Source organism: Hoplias malabaricus, chromosome 1 (genome assembly GCF_029633855.1).
Source record: "Hoplias malabaricus isolate fHopMal1 chromosome 1, fHopMal1.hap1, whole genome shotgun sequence".
Taxonomy (NCBI): Eukaryota; Metazoa; Chordata; class Actinopteri; order Characiformes; family Erythrinidae; genus Hoplias; species Hoplias malabaricus.
The window spans coordinates 87,650,263-87,668,413 of record NC_089800.1 but is presented as its reverse complement, the minus strand read 5'-3'; the positions used below and the strand labels follow the sequence as shown (position 1 = coordinate 87,668,413).

General features: G+C 45.7%; 1 protein-coding gene across 4 annotated transcripts in view; it reads left to right on the top strand.

Annotated features, from left to right (window-relative positions):
• Positions 1-18,151, top strand: part of wdhd1 (WD repeat and HMG-box DNA binding protein 1) — a 33,407-nt gene that overhangs the window by 11,407 nt on the left and 3,849 nt on the right. For all 4 annotated transcript variants that reach the window (XM_066675942.1, XM_066675940.1, XM_066675939.1 and 1 more), the window contains exons 13-25: positions 1,603-1,787; positions 2,280-2,521; positions 4,002-4,139; positions 4,491-4,647; positions 5,800-5,914; positions 8,596-8,727; positions 9,386-9,603; positions 10,066-10,178; positions 11,563-11,622; positions 13,015-13,046; positions 13,367-13,534; positions 16,519-16,658; positions 17,826-17,961. In XM_066675942.1, coding sequence (XP_066532039.1) covers positions 1,603-1,787; positions 2,280-2,521; positions 4,002-4,139; positions 4,491-4,647; positions 5,800-5,914; positions 8,596-8,727; positions 9,386-9,603; positions 10,066-10,178; positions 11,563-11,622; positions 13,015-13,046; positions 13,367-13,534; positions 16,519-16,658; positions 17,826-17,961 — 1,836 coding nt within the window. The remainder of the gene's footprint in view (positions 1-1,602; positions 1,788-2,279; positions 2,522-4,001; positions 4,140-4,490; positions 4,648-5,799; positions 5,915-8,595; positions 8,728-9,385; positions 9,604-10,065; positions 10,179-11,562; positions 11,623-13,014; positions 13,047-13,366; positions 13,535-16,518; positions 16,659-17,825; positions 17,962-18,151) is intronic.

Below are 18,151 nucleotides of genomic sequence, written 5' to 3'. Positions count from 1 at the left end.
TGAGATTACGGAAATCAAATTGTGGTTGAATAATCTTCTGTGTTAGGCCTTCAGTCCGGCTCCTGAAGACCTAATCATCTGGTTGGTGATACAACTTGTTGAGGCTTAAACAGGAGGAGAACTGACCGATTTACGTTTCTGGTGTTAGAGATTAAGAAAGGAACCCCAGAGCCGCTGTAATCCGCCTGCGAGACCCAGACTTGAGATTCATGTGATTAGTTAAAGCTGCTTTCTTCTTTATTAAGGGTGACGCAACCCGCTGATCTGTGTCCTTAGTGGGTTTATCGAGGCCAAATTATCACAGTATCGTTTATTCATGTCTTCTGTAGTAACTTCATCCTGCTCCGGGCCTCAGTGGGTCATACTCGCCCCTGTTGGACAATTTCACTCACTCACCCTGTCACTCTCACCCCTGTGGATGATGTCACTAGTAGCGCTTTTCCACCAATGAGGAACCGGAAAAGTTCGTTCCCAGCTGGTCAGAGCCACGGCTCTTGGTTACACTTCTCCACTGTTCACAAGCTCATAAACTCGGCAACATTTACACAGTCTTATATCTCACCTCAATAAACAACAACCCTGTCGTGACTGTGACAGTTTATTTGAGGCTCTGGCGCTGTTTTCAGCCACAGCGAGGCCCCCACAGCTGATGACGTATTCCTGCTTCCCTTCTAAACGTGTAGAAACGCGGGCCGCTTCACTGGAAAGAACCAGGAATCAGGAACGAAAGTTCTTTTGGTGGAAAAGCGCTACAAGCAGGGGCGATTGCTGTAAGACTGCAAGGGAAGCTTAGCTTCCCCTAAAATGTCAAAAAATAAGTGATCAAATATATACTGTTGTGTACATGTCATTGAATAAATATGCACTACAACGCGCTCAACTTTTGTTCAGAATCAGCTTCTTATCACTGGTAAAGACGCGGCTTTCCTCTCAATCATTCCCGCAGCTTCACAGTGCTTTAAACAGTGAAGACGCTGAGTGTCCGCAGAGTTCAATAGCGAAGCAGCGAAGTGCAGCGAAACGAGACGAGTCATTGGATAAATGCTGGGCTTTGTCCCGCCCATCGGACGCTCAGCGTCTCTGGGGGTCTATGGGGCAGTGGGCTGGCCTCGGCTGGCCCGGACGCTCAGCTTCTGCATGATGATTGGATGATCTGTCTGAGGCTGAATCCCTTTTTGATTGACAGCGAAATGAGCGAATCAGCGATCCTTTGGTGTAAAGATCCGTGGGAGCACAGGCGGACACACTTCACATGGGCCAAGGCCGTTTAAGCAGCCTAGCTCTGCTGGCCATTGAGAGGACACTAGTCAAGTCTCTGGAAAAGACGCCTTGTTGGTACGACAGGGTCACAGATCATTTTCTTAAAAAGGAACGGAGGGTAGAATTTACGTATAAATAAACCGACACATTTTATGATGTAGGCCGAAATTGAGCTTCCCCTCCTTGAAAGACCAGCATCTGCCACTGTCTACAAGGTCCTGAGAACACCATCAGTGCGTTTAAAGGAGTAGCGCAGTGAAAAAGTGGTTATAATTTTGCACAGACCTTTCTTGTTTGTTCTGTACTTGAATGTGATGGGGTGGTCATTCTGTGTCATGCCAGATGTGGAACTCTGTGGGAATAGTTCGCGGTTACAACGATGAACAGGACAACGCCATCGACGTGGAATTTCACGACACCTCCGTCCATCACGCCATGCACCTCACCAACACTCTGGACCACTGCATGGCCGATCTGTCCCAGGAGGCCGTGCTGCTGGCCTGCGAAGGAACCGAGGAGCTCGCCAGGTAAAAACCTCAGGTGTAGGTGTTGTTTTAAAGAGTCGTGGATCCTGATTTTAAAAATGTCCAAAGGCAAAGTTCTCGCGCACGTTCGGTGCAGTGTGTAACAGCCTGAAACTTTAATCCAGGGGGAAACACTGAATCAAAATGCAGTTTCTCTCTGTTTTAGAAGTAACCACCGTTCACAGAAACACACTCGCTCTTCCTTTGAAAGCAGGCAATTGTGTTTTTGCAGACATCAGTGTTTTCAAGGTTTCTGGGAGCTGAGATCGATTAGCAAGATCCTATCAGACTGAACCTGTTTTAATCTCTGGCCTGAATCCCGAGGCTGGGCTTTATTTGCGGAGTAAATTTACTGAGTGTTGTTTTGTAGCTCTGCACTCCTCACAGGCCTTCAATGACCTCATTTAGTCTGTGTGTGTCTATCTCACTGTGTGTTTGTGTGTGTCTGTCCCTCCCCATGTCCATGCATGTATCTGTTTGTCTGTGTGTCCGCAGTAAGGTCCAGTGTCTCCACTTCTCCTCCTGGGACACTAATAAGGAGTGGATGGTGGACCTGCCGAAGGGTGAGGACGTGCTGGCGCTGTGTTTGGGGCTGAGCTGGGCGGCTGTGGCCACCAGCTCCATGCTGCTGCGGCTCTTCTCCATCGGCGGAGTTCAGAAGGAGGTCTTCAGCCTGCCTGGACCTGTGGTGTGTCTGGCGGGGCACGGAGAGCAGCTTCTCATAGTTTACCACAGAGGTACATCAACTCTGTACACGCTCCATCACTGCCTTTAATACAGACTCCTCGTTAAAGATACGGGGCATGGGAACAAAACTCTTCTGTTTAACGGATTAAATGTGTGAAATGTAATGTGAGATTTTGCTGCACAAACCCCCACAAACATTGTAAGAAAAATAGAGACACGGCTTCCTCAATAAAAGGCAGAAAAAACACAGACCTGCCTACAAACTACCTAACGCCTTTGTTAGGGGTCAAAAACACCCACAAAAATCCAAATTCTTTTGCTTTTTTAAAGACTTCATATGGTGCCGCAGTCACACAGGTCCAGGTGACTGTCTATGAGGAGGAGTGTGGTGTGTTCTCCCTGTGTCTGCGTGGGTTTCCTCCGAGTGACTGTCTGTGAGGAGTTTGGTGTGTTCTCTCTCTGTGTCTGTGTGGGTTTCCTCCGGGTGATTGTCTGTGAGGAGTGTGGTGTGTTCTCCCTGTGTCTGCGTGGGTTTCCTCCGGGTGACTGTCTGTGAGGAGTGTGATGTGTTCTCTCTGTGTCTGCGTGGGTTTCCTCCGGGTGACTGTCTGTGAGGAGTGTGGTGTGTTCTCCCTGTGTCTGCGTGGGTTTCCTCCGGGTGACTGTCTGTGAGGAGTGTGGTGTGTTCTCCCTGTGTCTGCGTGGGTTTCCTCCGGGTGACTGTCTGTGAGGAGTGTGGTGTGTTCTCCCTGTGTCTGCGTGGGTTTCCTCCGGGTGACTGTCTGTGAGGAGTGTGGTGTGTTCTCCCTGTGTCTGCGTGGGTTTCCTCCGGGTGACTGTCTGTGAGGAGTGTGGTGTGTTCTCCCTGTGTCTGCGTGGGTTTCCTCCGGGTGACTGTCTGTGAGGAGTGTGGTGTGTTCTCCCTGTGTCTGCGTGGGTTTCCTCCGGGTGACTGTCTGTGAGGAGTGTGATGTGTTCTCTCTGTGTCTGCGTGGGTTTCCTCCGGGTGCTCCGGTTGGTAGGTGGATTGGCAACTCAAAAAGTGTCCATAGGTGTGTGTGTGAGTGAATGTGTGTGTTGCCTTGTGAAGGACTGGCGCCCCCTCCAGGATGTGTTCCTGCCTTGCGCCCAATGATTCCAGGTAGGCTCTGGACCCACCGCGACCCTGAACTGGACAAGGGTTACAGATAATGAATGAATGAATGAATGAATATCTCAGATGCCGTTTAGTAAGGTGTAGGGAAATCCCAGGGTGGGGAAGCATCAGTGTCACATTTCACCACTTTTCAATGAGGGGCCTAGTTTCCACAAGGTGATATTTATGGAAGGTTAAACTTCTTATTGAACAAACTAAAGTGAGAAAACAGCTTTACAGTGGAGTTATTACAAGTAACATTTACCTCCACGTTACACTCACGTGCCCCATACTGTGGGAAGCACTGCACCAATGTGTCACAGTTACACAATTAGTGTTGGGTTCTGCACTTGAGGCTGTGTTGAGGCTGATCTTTGCTGATGCTGTGATGTCAGGAACGGGTTTTGACGGAGACCAGGCTCTGGGGGTTCAGCTGCTGACGCTCGGGAGGAAAAAGCAGCAAAAAATCCACGGGGAGCCTCTGCCCCTCTCTCGCAAATCTTACCTCGTCTGGATGGGCTTCAGTGCTGAAGGTGAGCCGCCATCCTGTTTTCTCTTCTCTTTAAATCTGTTAATTTTCAGAGCTTTAAACTGTGGAAGACAGACTGGATTACGGTTAAAGAGCAGGACCTGCACCGGCACCTCCAAAACTCACAAAGCAAATGAAACTGAGCAGGTTTGAGCTTGGAGTCATCCAAGGAAAGCTTGTGTGGTCTGCTGGTGTTGGTGGGGCCAACAGGGGGCGCTGTACCTGGGTAATATCTTGATTCCTTATCTCATATGCAGATAATGTGGGATAACGATAAGCAGTCGGTTTCATGAATATTATTTGCTGCTTATTTTGATTAAAAGTACTTAATATTAGCATTTCAATCCCACTGAAGGCACTCCGTGTTCGGTGGACTCTGACGGGGTGGTCCGCATGCTGAATCGCTCCATGGGAAACACTTGGACTCCCGTGTGTAACACCAGAGAGAGCTGTAAGAGTAAATCTGACCATTACTGGGTGGTAGGTGTCCATGAGAATCCACAGCAGCTCAGGTAAGACCCTCAGACCTTCTCTACAGCCTTTCAGTTTCAAATCAACTCACACCGCTCTTACGCCAGGTTTAATCAGTTAAATAAAGCGTATTTAGTTTTGCACTGGAGCTACGGGGCTCATGTAGACTATGTAAGAGTTGCTCAGTTGTATTACTTCGGGACATTCGAGCAGTTGCACATGAACATGTGGTTTCGGTCCCTAATGGCAGTCATTGACCAGATGTTACAAGGCCCTAACATGGTGCGGTGTAGCAGAAGAACTGCTCTCTGGAGGGATGCATCTCCATCCAAACTTAGGGATGAGTTGGAGTGATGTTTGTGATCCACAACTAATATCCAGCATCAGCACCACACCTCACTAATGACACTTTTCCACTGCATGGGCCCTACTCTGTTCAACTCAATTCTGCTCAGCTTTCTGGCTTTTCCTTCCAGTAATTTTGGTTTAGCTCCTGGAAGCGGGTTCTTGTTAAGTGGCTGTTCTCTCGTGGTTCAGAGCGAGTCGAGTAGGGACTAAACCGTGGCGTGTAAACCTTGCAGAGCACTGATCGTCCAGAGAGAGTCGTCACTCTACGCCACGCAACGCAGACGACCAGCACCAACTCTCCATCTGTAAAATCTCCAGCTGCAGCAGAGATCACGTTTGTTTTTATCCGACTCACGACGGCAGCTCGTAAAATGACGCCATGGTCTTTTGAAGAGGTTCAAACGCTCCTTGGATCGGTGGCCGACGAAAGAATCCAGCGAGAGCTGGACGCTGCAACAAGGAAGGAACAAACTCTACTGATCTGTCTGAACTGATGACAGAGCTGTGTTCAGTCCCAAACAACAACAACACGCTAATACACCATGAGTAAACACCGCTTAACGTCACCGCCGCCGTTGTTGTGGTTTCCAAAGACCACTGTTCTCCTTAGACACTGGGTTTTGAGACGACACCGGGTACATTTCACAGTAGATGTGCGTAGGTTCCATGCAGTGTAAAATGCCATAACCTTCGCATGGCTGAATGCCATCAAACTCTCAGCGAAATGTTCCAACATTGAGCGATTCCTAGAAGAGTAGAAAGAAACTAGGACAGTGTTCTTTTCTGTAAATGTGTCCGGTGTTTGGTTGTGAGATAGTGATGAGGAGTATTCTCTCTTTCTGCAGGTGTATCCCCTGTAAAGGTTCTCGCTTCCCTCCGACTCTCCCTCGTCCGGCTGTATCCATCCTGCCCTTTAAACTGCCCCTCTGTCAGACGGGCACGGAGAAAGGCCAGATGGAGGTGAGTCTTCAGAAAGAGACCTTTAGAGGCAGTGGTTTTGTTTGAACTGTTACTTTTCAGGGTTACTCCATATAACAGCCCTTCTTCCAAACCCACTCCTCCACAGCACAGGAACACTCACTGCCTGACTACAGCTGGAGGAGTCCTGATTAGGGAGGGACAGCTGTGTCAGAGTCCATTAATGCAGACGGCAGGGCGTAAAGAATATAGGCAGAACCAGGATGGCAGTCTGGTCTCATTGATCTCATTTGGGCCTAATGTTACAACCGGACGTGTTGTTTACAGTCCTGATGCAGCTACAGATTTACCACACGGCCTACCCCCACTTTAATTTACTGGGTGTCTGAAAAGAAAGGAAACGCCCATTTAATCGACTGTGATCAGATCTGTTCTGTTATACTGCTGTGTTATTTGTTGTACTCTCCGGTGTCGACAAGAGGAGGACGGGTTCCCGGTTTGAGTCTTGCTGTCGGCCTTGGTTTAAACGAGGCTCGGACCCAGACCTCTATAAAGCTGCTTTGTGATGACATTGAATGTGAAAGCAATGTACAGGGTGGGCCATTTATATGGATACACCTTAATAAAATGGGAATGGTTGGTGATATCAACTTCCTGTTTGTGGTACATTAGTATATGGGAGGGGGGAAACTTTTCGAGATGGGTGCTGACCATGGTGGCCATTTTGAAGTCGGCCATCTTGAATCCAACTTGTTTTTTTGTCAATGGGAAGAGGGTCATGTGACACATCAAACTCATTGGGAATTTCACAAGAAAAACAGTGGTATGCTTGGTTTTAACGTAACTTTATTCTTTCATGAGTTATTGACCACTTATAAAATGTGTTCAAAGTGCTGCCCATTGTGTTGATTGTCAATGCAACCCTCTTCTCCCACTCTTCACACACTGATAGCAACACCGCAGGAGAAATGCTAGCACAGACTTCCAGTATCCGTAGTTTCAGGTCAACTTCAAAATGGCCGCCAGGGTCACCACCCATCTTGAACCCCCCCCCCCCCCCCCTCCCATATACTAATGTGCCACAAACAGGAAGTTAATATCACCAACCGTTCCCATTTTATTAAGGTGTATCCGTATAAATGGCCCACCCTGTATAAATAAAACAGAACTGAACTGATGGGGGAAACCATGGCCTAACCCCCCCCCCCCCATCAGCTTGAGTCTAAACCTGACTGAATTCAATCCTGTTTTATAAAGTTACATGATGTTTCAGGTCTGTTCTTTTTGTTGTCATGGGTTTACAGCCTCTCATTTCCCCTTATACACCACCTTCCTCCCAATTACTGAAATCATTCCTTACACGGACATCTACCGTATTCCTTCTCTTAGTTTCCTTTTGTCAGATGAGGTATTGTTAATTGTAAGATGGATACACAACAAAACCGTCATGACATTCACACCAAACAAAGCACGCAATTCCTCACAGTGTGGAATTTCAAACCTCTTCTTCCTGTTTACCGGAACCAGTCCCTCCCTCAGGAGGAAATCACTCACCAGGCCTTAATCCGATCATCTCAGCTGTTTCTCTCGCTCTCTTATGACAGTCACAGGTGAATCCTCCTTATCTGTCTTCAGAGAGAACATCTGTGATTGTGGGGAACAGCAGTCCTCTCTGGTTTGTTGATGCTCAGAAGCTCTGTGTCTTTTAAAGTGGAATGGTATGTTTGAGAGGGGAAAAAAAACTTCTTGTTTGTATGTGGATGAAGTGTATCTCGTGTACGTTTTTATTAACTGTTTGTAACCTGATTTGTTTAGTTTTGTAACACTTTTGGTCTGTAGTTTTATGCAGTTAGCCATCTCCCGAATCAGGGGTGATTATTTCCACCTTAAATGATCTGAAACTCACCTGTGGAGCAGGAGTAGAGCAGTATCCTCATCTCAGTTTGTGCTTTTCAGTGTTTGGAGTTCTCTCTGTCTATAAAAATTTAGATGCCTTTTCACTGCTGTGAACCACGGGAGAAAAAGCCAAGGCCAAGACGAGTTTTTATTTATATATTTAGTTTTTTTACTGACCCCTGGGCTTCGTAAACACATTAGAGCCACAAAGAGACCTGAGAGCTACCAAACTGTGAGGAAACACATTCAGAATTTTATAAAAATTTTATTTAAAGAAAACGTGATGTCGTGGTCGCGTTCGAGAATTTCCGTAGCGAGCTCGGGTTTTCCGTCAATTTAATAAAATTGTCAGTTTTAAAACAAATTAAGCTGCTATTTTCATTTTAATTCATACTTATATCTGTCAGTAACTACAATAATGTGGAATACTCATGGAGGTCCATTAAGAGGTGCTTAGCCTTTAAAAGAAACTTTTTTGGAGGACGAAGCTAGGACTATTTTTGCTGTTTGAATTGAGCTGTTCCACCTTAAATGGCTCCGCTCTGCATTGGATGGTGAAAGAAAACAGCAGTAAATATCTCTGAGAGAGAGGTCTTTATTTAGCAGGGCTATCAAACCACCTTTTTAGGAGGAACTTCCCACACCAGCAGGTGTATAAACAAGAAGTGGAGTCACATTAGTGGAGCACAGGCTGTATTTGGTTGTAGAAGATATTTTCATTTGGTTTCACTTCATCTCACTGGGCCAGGAGGAGCCCAAACTTCTGCCTTTCACTCTAAACAAGGACCATGCCTCGAGACAAACAAGTGTGTGTGTGTGTTTTACAGGAGCAATACTGGCGCTCTATGCTCTTCCACAATCACTTCAGCTTCCTGTCGTCCAGCGGATACGAGGTCAGTGCGGAGAGCCAGGCGCAGCAGGAGAAAGAGCAGCAGGAAATGCTGATGAAGATGTTTGCTGTAAGTCTTCCTCGCGTGGGCTGAGTGCTCTGGAGATGAGAGGGATGTGCAGAGCTGAGTGTAATGAGTGAAACGGGTTCAGAGGAACGGTCCGTAATGGACTTTCTTTCATAGTTACTCTCAGTAGATGAGGGTTTTTTTTATTTTCTTTAAAATGGGGCTCCATCAGGAAAAAGAGCTGCAGAAGACTGTGGTGGGTTTGTTCTGTTCTTGGGGATAATACGAGTTTTGGTTTTAATGATTTAAAGTTGGGGATTTCGATGTTTGCGGTCATGAATGTAGCAAATTAATACTTTAAAAAAAACTGAAATTGTCGTTTCTGTAATTACGCAACAGTTACAATTTAGTGACAAAATTACTATTAACACTAAATGTTTAATTGTACACACTCTTTTAAAATGTATTATTTATTACTTATTTTTAATTTTTTTATTATTATTTTTGCTATGATTTATTTGTATTTATTTATTTATTTATTAATTTTTTTTTTTCAAGGCTGTTGATAGTAAATAGACGTATTACCTACCAACTGCATTGGAAAAAATCCTCAATCATACGGCAAAAATAATAAATAAGTTAGAGGCCTGTTTTACTGAAATTAGGAACTGTGTGGTGAAAAGTCGCACAGTAATCATTTAAAATGTGTGTGTGTGTGTAGTTGTCCTGTAAACTGGAGCGCGAGTTCCGCTGTGTGGAGCTGGCGGAGATGATGACCCAGAGCGTGGTCACTTTGGCCATTCGTTACGCCTCGCGCTCCAGACGCATGATCCTGGCTCAGAGGCTCAGCGAACTCGCTCTGGAGAAGGCCAATCAGCTACAAGAGGAGGAGGAGCCAGATGAGGAGCCGGCCTATCGCAGCACAGCGCACAGCTCAGGGTAGGTTAGACATGGAGATGAATCCAAAAATCTTTAGCAGGGGCACTTTTATCCAACCTTTCCTGCCCTCTGCGCTCTCCCTCACTGCTGTAAACACAGTGCTGATGATGTACCGCACACTGACTGATATGTTGTCCTCCTGAGTAAAGAGTGGAGCAGGGAGTGGGGCGAGTGAGGCTTGTTTTTCAAAGCTATGATCCATTAATTAATGGTTTGGATCAGAGGGTGTATACCATGATTCATACAGCAAGGGAAAACAAGCCTTATATAAAAAGCACGATTTCTCATTTAGATGGATGTGTTAAGCTGAGATTTGTGCACTGTCCAATAGGAATGACATGGAGCTTGAGCTTTATTTGATGTTCTGCGTTGTGCATCAGAAAGGGCACTGTTCATTTATTGCAGTCTTTAAGAACATATAAGAGCTTTTAAAGTGATCATTAGTGTTATGTTAATTTACAGGTATAATCAAGGCAGCAGAATGGCGCAGGAAAACGAGGATGAAGAGGAAGAGGAAGAGGAAGAACAGGAGGAACCCATGGAGGCAGGGGAAGGAGCAGAAAGCAGGAGATCACGTAAGAATGCTGTATAAAAATGCTGAGGTTATTTTAGCAACACTATTAGGATCAAACTGAAATGAAGCACTAACATAATGAGAAGTAGATGGTGTTACGTGTCTCTTAGGAATCTTGTGCTTGGCCTCACGCTCCCGGTTTGGTGGCTTTGTGTGTTACTGGGCGAGTCCTAAATATCTGCAGGAGTGGGTGCAGTTAATTCAGTATGTTTTGAGGCCTGTTCACACACAGTATGTTAAAAATCACATTCGTTTTTTTTTATTTTCTGTGAAAAATAAACATCATAGTGGAGCCTTCACCCCAAGCCTGGCGAAATCAGGGGAAGATTCTGAAATGGATTCATTGAGCAGGATTTATAAGGAATTTATCGTTTTACTTTATAAAATGCAACTATATGACGGGGGCGGCACGGTGGCGCAGCAGGCAGTGTCTCAGTCACAGCTCCAGGGTCCTGGAGGTTGTGGGTTCGATTCCCGCTTCGGGTGACTGTCTGTGAGGAGTGTGGTGTGTTCTCTCTGTGTCTGCGTGGGTTTCCTCCGGGTGACTGTCTGTGAGGAGTGTGGTGTGTTCTCTCTGTGTCTGTGTGGGTTTCCTCCCACAGTCCAAAAACACGTTGGTAGGTGGATTGGTGACTCAAAAGTGTCCGTTGGTGTGAGTGAGTGTGTGTGTGTTGCCCTGTGAAGGACTGGTGTATTACTGCCTTGCGTCCAATGATTCCAGGTAGGCTCTGGACCCACTACGACCCTGAACTAAACAAGGGTTACAGTTAATGAATGAATGAACTAAAGGGCACCCCAGTCTCAGAACAACACGGGAGTTCAGCAGTGTTTCCGAACACCACTGGGGGGAGTTGGAGGCTCTGCTTCTATGTGTTGCTCCTCTCAGTAGAAAGGATTGTTTTCTTTACCCGCCACAGTTTAGTTCTCCACATGTTGATGGTTTGTAAAGCTGCTATGAACAAGACGAGCTTCCATCTTCCTGCTCATTTGTTTGGTCTGCGACCATGACAACGGCGCTCTGATTGGTCGGTCTGATTTTAACACGTTCATAAAACGCAGAAAACAACAGGTTCTAATTCAAAATCTGGCACAGCTTCGCAGTCCTCAGTTTCGGACTCGGTGTGAAAGACACTTTTAATACAGATGTTTGTTTTCAAAACTTTATTTATTTATTTGTTTGTTTGTTTTTTCCCTATCCGTAGAAATCTGACCTGGCCTTTAATTTTGTATCAAAATATGAAAAAGGATATGAGACCCTTCTTCAGTCTCAGATCTTACGTTTACTTGTAGGAGTTACAGATCCTGATATGGTGATGTTTTAGGGGTGTTTTTTTATGTTTTGAAGAAGTCTTAGTAACATCAGGGTGTTGTGACTCATTTTCCAGGTTCGAACCCTTTCAGTAAGGGACCTAAAGGATCCCCTGAAAAACCCTCCCCAAAACCAGGTGAGTACACAGCCTTAACAAATGTCAGGCTACGGTTTATGATGTGTACTTTACACATGTGTCACAGCATCACCCTGTTTACATTGTTTGTAAGTTCTAAGGTTTTTCCCTTCTCCTGTAAAGTTGTTATTTTTGGGAGATGCATGTTTTTACTTGGACAGTGACATAAATATATCTCAGTTGTATTGGTCAGGGATTAGTTTGCCTTTGCTTACTCTTTAAACTAGATGTTAGAATATTGCTGTGAGGATTTGACTGTATACGTACAATAGCATTAATGAGCTCAGGTACAGGTTCTGGATGAAACCCACCAGTCCAGCTCTCCCTAAGTGTGTGGAGATTATAAACTGTGTGAATGTCTTTGTCCACATTAAATCAGCTGCTTTCACTAATTTAAAGGCTAAGCACCACTTAATGGACCTCCATGAATATTTGACATTATTGTAGTTACTGACAGATATAAGTATGAATTAAAATGAAAATTGCAGCTAAATTTGCTTTAAAACTGACAATTTTATTAAATTGACGGAAAAACCCGAGCTCTCTACGGAAATTCTTGAACGCGACCGTGACGTCACTGGTGGAAAACAGCTGAACAACGCCGCGGTAAAACACCGTTATGACCGACTGTTATGATAGTATCTAGCTAAATAACCAACATTATTCATGACAATAGCCTAGCAATAAGCTAAACTCAAATGTGGAGGTACCGTTATTCTTGTAAATGTGATCGAAGTCGAACTCGAATTCATCCGACACTATAAACCTCCGTAATGCAGCTACGTAGCCGAGTATAATCTGAGCACCGAGTTTAGCGAGTCAAGCTAACGTTAACTAACACCAACTAAAACAGGCGAAGTGAGTGTCCTTACCCTGTTTACCTCCATGTTACAGAGGCTCTTGAACACCTTTCGTTGGTGTCCTTACATGCCCATATTGTTGGAAAAGCGCCAGTGAAATGAGCTACAGATAACGGAGTGAGCGGAGGGTCCTTTCCAAAGTGCCCGTTTAAAGTGGACAAATTTAGTCCATTTTCTGGATATTTTGGGATCTTTGGGTCATTTGTTCACAGATGTCCCATTGTACATTGAATGATTGCAGCCAAAAACAACACACCTTTTCCTCATTTTGCATTAAATTAAGTGCAGGGGGGGGGGGACAACGGTCTTTTAAACCTTATTCCTTCAATTAGTAAGAAATAACATGTTTTCTGACGATCAATAAACACAAGTTAGGAACTCAACCACTGTATTTATTTGTTTGACATTTTCATAGAGCTGCTGCTTAACCTTTAAAGGGTGTCTTCAGACGTTGTGTATGTAGTGTATCAGCACTTAGGGGTCTGTGTACTCATATTACTCAAACTAATTATTTTGTGATTTTCCTCCTCAGTCAGTAAAGAAGGCCGTGTGAACCCTTTTAAGGTGAGAATATGTATAAAACTAATGCAATGTAGTATAAGGGGGGACAAATGAACACTTTAAATGACTAATTCTGGTGTACTCGTGGAATTTTTTAATCAGTGGTTGGTGGTTGAATCCATGGAATCCAAAAGTTCCAGCAAAGCAGGACATGAATCTGCAGAATTGTTATTTATAGCAAATAAACGTTTGACCACAGGTGACCACACTGGTTATAAACAGAGCTCCAGGTGCAGTCTGAATGTGGCAGTTTAAAACACTAGTTTTTTTATTTTTTTTTTATGATTGCCAGAACTAACTTTTGTCCTTATATTAACGGCTAGGTCTCTGGAGCAGGAAAGTGGTCCGGTTCTCCTGCAGGTCAGCCCAGAGTCGCTAATGTCCTTGACACCATGACCTCGTCCAGCAGGAAACCGTCTCTACTGACCGGCTCTTCAAAGCAGAGCAAAACTCCTGTGCTGAAACCTCTGGCTCCTAAACCTCGGAGCAAGGTACTACTTCACACACACACACTTTTAGAATTAGAATCAGAATTATTAATTAATTCATTGTCTGTAACCCTTATCCAGTTCAGGGTCGCAGTGGGTCCAGAGTCTACCTGAAATCATTGGGCGCAAGGCAGGAATACACCCTGGAGGGGGCGCCAGTCCTTCACAGGGCAACACACACACACATTCACTCACACACTCACACCTACGGACACTTTTGTGTCCTTCACCTACCAGTGTGTGTTTTTTGGACTGTGGGAGGAAGCCGGAGCACCCGGAGGAAACCCACACAGACACGGAGAACACACCACACTCCTCACAGACAGTCACCCAGAGTGTGGTGTGTTCTCTCTGTGTCTGCGTGGGTTTCCTCCGGGTGACTGTCTGTGAGGAGTGTGGTGTGTTCTCCCTGTGTCTGCGTGGGTTTCCTCCGGGTGACTGTCTGTGAGGAGTGTGGTGTGGGTTTCCTCCGGGTGCTCCGGTTTCCTCCCACAGTCCAAAAACACACGTTGGTAGGTGGATTGGCGACATAAAAGTGTCTGTAGGTGTGAGTGTGTGAGTGAATGTGTGTGTGTGTCTGTGTTGCCCTGTGAAGGACTGGCGCCCCCTCCAGGGTGTATTCCTGCCTTGCGCCCAGTGATTCCAGGTAGGCTCTGGACCCACCGCGACCCTGAATTGGATAAGGGTTACAGATAATGAATGAATGAATCAGTAGGATCAGCACTGCTTATGTGATGTACGTTTGTGTCTTACACAAGGTATATCTTGATCTGAGCCACGAATAAGTGCTAGAATCTGTTTGTTCAGATGCACAGCCCTCTATAAAGGAGTGTTAAGTGTGAGGAGACTAACCCTATTCTCTGCGATGACGAGAGGAAAGTCCTATAAACCACTCTCTAAATTGCAGTGTGAATGCAAAACTTATCGGATCAGATGTACACCATGTAAGGAACAAAACCTTGGACTTGCATATGTGTAAACGCCCTCACACACTGCAATTCAATCATGCATACTCACACACACACACCCCTGCGGGTCTCTCTGCCTGGCTGCTTCCATGAAACTCACTTCCGCCTGTCAGACACGATGCTGTTATCTGAAATCCATTTCGAAAGAGAGATGCGGCTGTGGATGTTGGCGTCGTGGGTATTTCTTCTCGCTGTTATTTGTGGGATCTGTCTCAGGATCATGGTCCTCTCTGCCAGCTGCGGCTGACCCTGTGATTATAGAGACATCATGTCAATAATCAGAGAAACGAAAAACCAAATCTACAATAAAATGTGTTTGCCTTGTGCAGGCCTCGTAGAAAATAAAACAAAAAGACTTCTAAAGAGCACTCGAGAGGTGAAACCCGCCGTGTCACTATCACGCAGCTCCTGGGGTCCATCCAGACCTCAGAGTGGTGGTGTGTTCTCCCTGTGTCTGTGTGGGTTTACTCCCACAGTTGGTAGGTGGATTAACTGTGTATGAATGACTGGGTGAGTGTGAGATGCTGTGATGGGTTGGTGCCCTGTGCAGGATTCGATGCTACCTTGTGCCCGATGATTTCAGGGAGGCTCCTGACCCGTCAAGATGATGAAGCAGCTAATGGTTAGAGAAGAGGGCTTAGGACTGAAAGGTTGTTGGTTCAATTCCTATGACCTGTAGGAAAATTATGGGTACTGGGAGGGTGTCTCTGTCTGTCTGTCTCTGTGTGTGTGTCTCTGTCTGTCTGTGTGTGTCTGTCTGTCTCTGTCTGTCTGTCTCTGTGTGTCTGTCTCTGTGTGTCTGTCTCTGTGTGTCTGTCTCTGTGTGTCTGTCTCTGTGTGTCTGTCTCTGTGTGTCTGTCTCTGTGTGTCTGTCTCTGTGTGTCTGTCTCTGTGTCTCTGTCTGTCTGTGTGTGTCTGTCTGTCTGTGTGTGTCTGTCTGTCTGTGTGTGTCTGTCTGTCTGTGTGTGTCTGTCTGTCTGTGTGTGTCTGTCTGTCTGTGTGTGTCTGTCTGTCTGTGTGTGTCTGTCTGTGTGTGTCTGTCTGTGTGTGTCTGTCTGTGTGTGTCTGTCTGTGTGTGTCTGTCTGTGTGTGTCTGTCTGTGTGTGTCTGTCTGTGTGTGTCTGTCTGTGTGTGTCTGTCTGTGTGTGTCTGTCTGTGTGTGTCTGTCTCTGTGTGTCTGTCTCTGTGTGTCTGTCTCTGTGTGTCTGTCTGTCTCTGTCTGTCTGTCTCTGTCTGTCTGTCTCTGTCTGTCTCTGTCTGTCTGTCTGTCTGTCTCTGTCTGTGTCTGTCTGTCTGTCTGTCTGTCTGTGTCTGTCTGTCTGTCTCTGTCTGTCTGTCTGTCTCTGTCTGTCTGTCTGTCTCTGTCTGTCTGTCTCTGTCTGTGTCTTTGTCTCTGTTTGTCTGTCTCTGTCTGTCTGTCTGTCTCTGTCTGTCTGTCTGTCTGTCTGTCTCTGTCTGTCTGTCTCTGTCTGTCTCTGTCTGTCTCTGTCTGTCTGACTGTCTGTCTGTCTGTCTGTCTGTCTGTCTGTCTGTCTCTGTCTGTCTCTGTCTGTCTGTCTGTCTGTCTGTCTGTCTGTCTCTGTCTGTCTGTCTGTCTCTGTCTGTCTGTCTCTGTCTGTGTGTGTGTCTGTCTGTCTCTCTGTCTGTGTGTGTCTCTGTCTCTCTGTCTGTGTGTGTCTCTGTCTCTCTGCCTGTGTGTGTCTCTGTGTGTGTCTGTCTCTGTGTCTGTCTGTGTGTGTCTGTGTCTGTCTGTCTGTGTGTGTTCCCTGACCACAGATGGGTTAAATGCAGAGATGCCGTAAAATGACAATTTCAGATTTACTTTTTAAAGAACAGAAGGCTGTTACTGTAACCCCTTAAGGAACACGCTGCTGTTGGAAAAAATCTTTGCCTCCAATATAGCAGCAATTATTTATTCCAAGTTTTTTTGGTCAGTTGACTGTGAATTTTTCACTGTAGTGTTTTCAGAATTATAGGAAAGAGGAATGAGAACGAGTGTGTGTGGTTTTGTGTTTTTAGGCCCAGGCCACTCTGCTGCAGATGAGTGTGAACAAAGGAGCCGCGAAGAAGATTGAGGAGAAGGAACCAGCGAAAGAAGCGGAGAAACAGAGTTTTGAGACCCCTCCATCAGCAGGGGGCGATAATGTAGAGAACACAAGGTAGGGGTGGGGCTCGGCTGCTGTCATTTAAATAATAAGAGATGGGGGCTTTGAGTGGTGCAGTCGTCTTAGTGTTGCACCTGTCATTAAGGGATCACCGGTGCCTCTGCCATTCAAAGTCTGGAGTCCTAGTGAGGAGAGTTGTGGTGGTCTGTCCGGGCGGTCTGTGCTCTCCTGTGGCATGTGGAGCTGTCCGACAGCATTGATTTAGAAGTATTTTCTCCTTAAATATTAGTCATATTTAGTCAGTATTGCCAATTGCACCCTTCACTGTATCTGACCATCTACTTTTTTTGAACTGCTAAGGCTTAACACACCAGAGGAGAAGGCAAACTGCCCAGACCTGGCACATCACTTGAAAGACACTAGTGGTCACTAGTACTGTGAGCAGTGTGTGCAGGAATTGAGTACAGATATCCTCACTTTGGATACCAGCCTTGAACTCTGAGGCATTAATGGGGATTTTTACATTTAATTTCCTTTTTAAATGTTAATATTTGTATTTTTTATTAAAACAGTGGTACCATCTGTTTACTGCGTTTTTCTGAAACTGAAGCATGATTCACAACAGTACAGCAATCACAGGGAAAACACTTAGCACTAGTCGTCTAATACACGGTTTTGTACATACAGAACCTGAATACGTGACCTAGGACGGGGGTCACCAATAGCCCAACCGCGGCGCCGACCTGGACCTGTAGCTGATAAACTATTAAGAGCTGTTTACTTTTGAACAGTGTGTGTGTTTGAAGCGGTGTGACTCTTCTAGTCGTTACGGTGCAGGTTTAGCGCTCCAGGAAACTCACAGACCAATCACACGTGCTTCTGCATATCACACGTGAGGCTCCACAGCCAATCAGATCTGTGCATAATGATGAGCGTTTGACTCCACTGAGTGACACACAGGGCAGGGTCCAGACGCCGCTGTCCTGGGGCCAGTTAAAACAGCCCGAGGGACGAGATCAAAGTCCCGCCTTCCAGCAATAACAGCCAATCAGATCACTGGTTATAGAAAAGCAGTAGGTAGTAGCTTTCTGTGCTGAGAGCAGGACATGTACATACACGCTGATTACCAAGAACACGTTGCAGAGCCACAGCAGTTGTTTATCAGGTCCAGTGATTTATGACCTCATCTGGGGTTTGTGTGTGTGTGTTTTCTCCTCTCAGGCCGAAGACAGGTTTCCAGCTGTGGCTGGAGGAGAACAGGAAAAGCATCTTGGCTGATGACCCTGACCTGGAAGAGACGGAGATCATTAAAGAGGCTATGGGCCGCTTCCGCACCCTGTCAGCAGACGAGAGACTGGTAAGATGGGCTAAGACGGGTGAAAGAGCTCTTACTAGTATTAATCATTACAAAGGTAGAGTTAAAGAAGTGTTTTTAAAAGAGTAGAGTTCAATAAATATATAATTGGAAGCTTTTACATCATTTCTCCGTCCATTTAATGTCAAAACTTTGGGAATTTTTGGAATTCTGATTCCAGTGCAGTGATTTG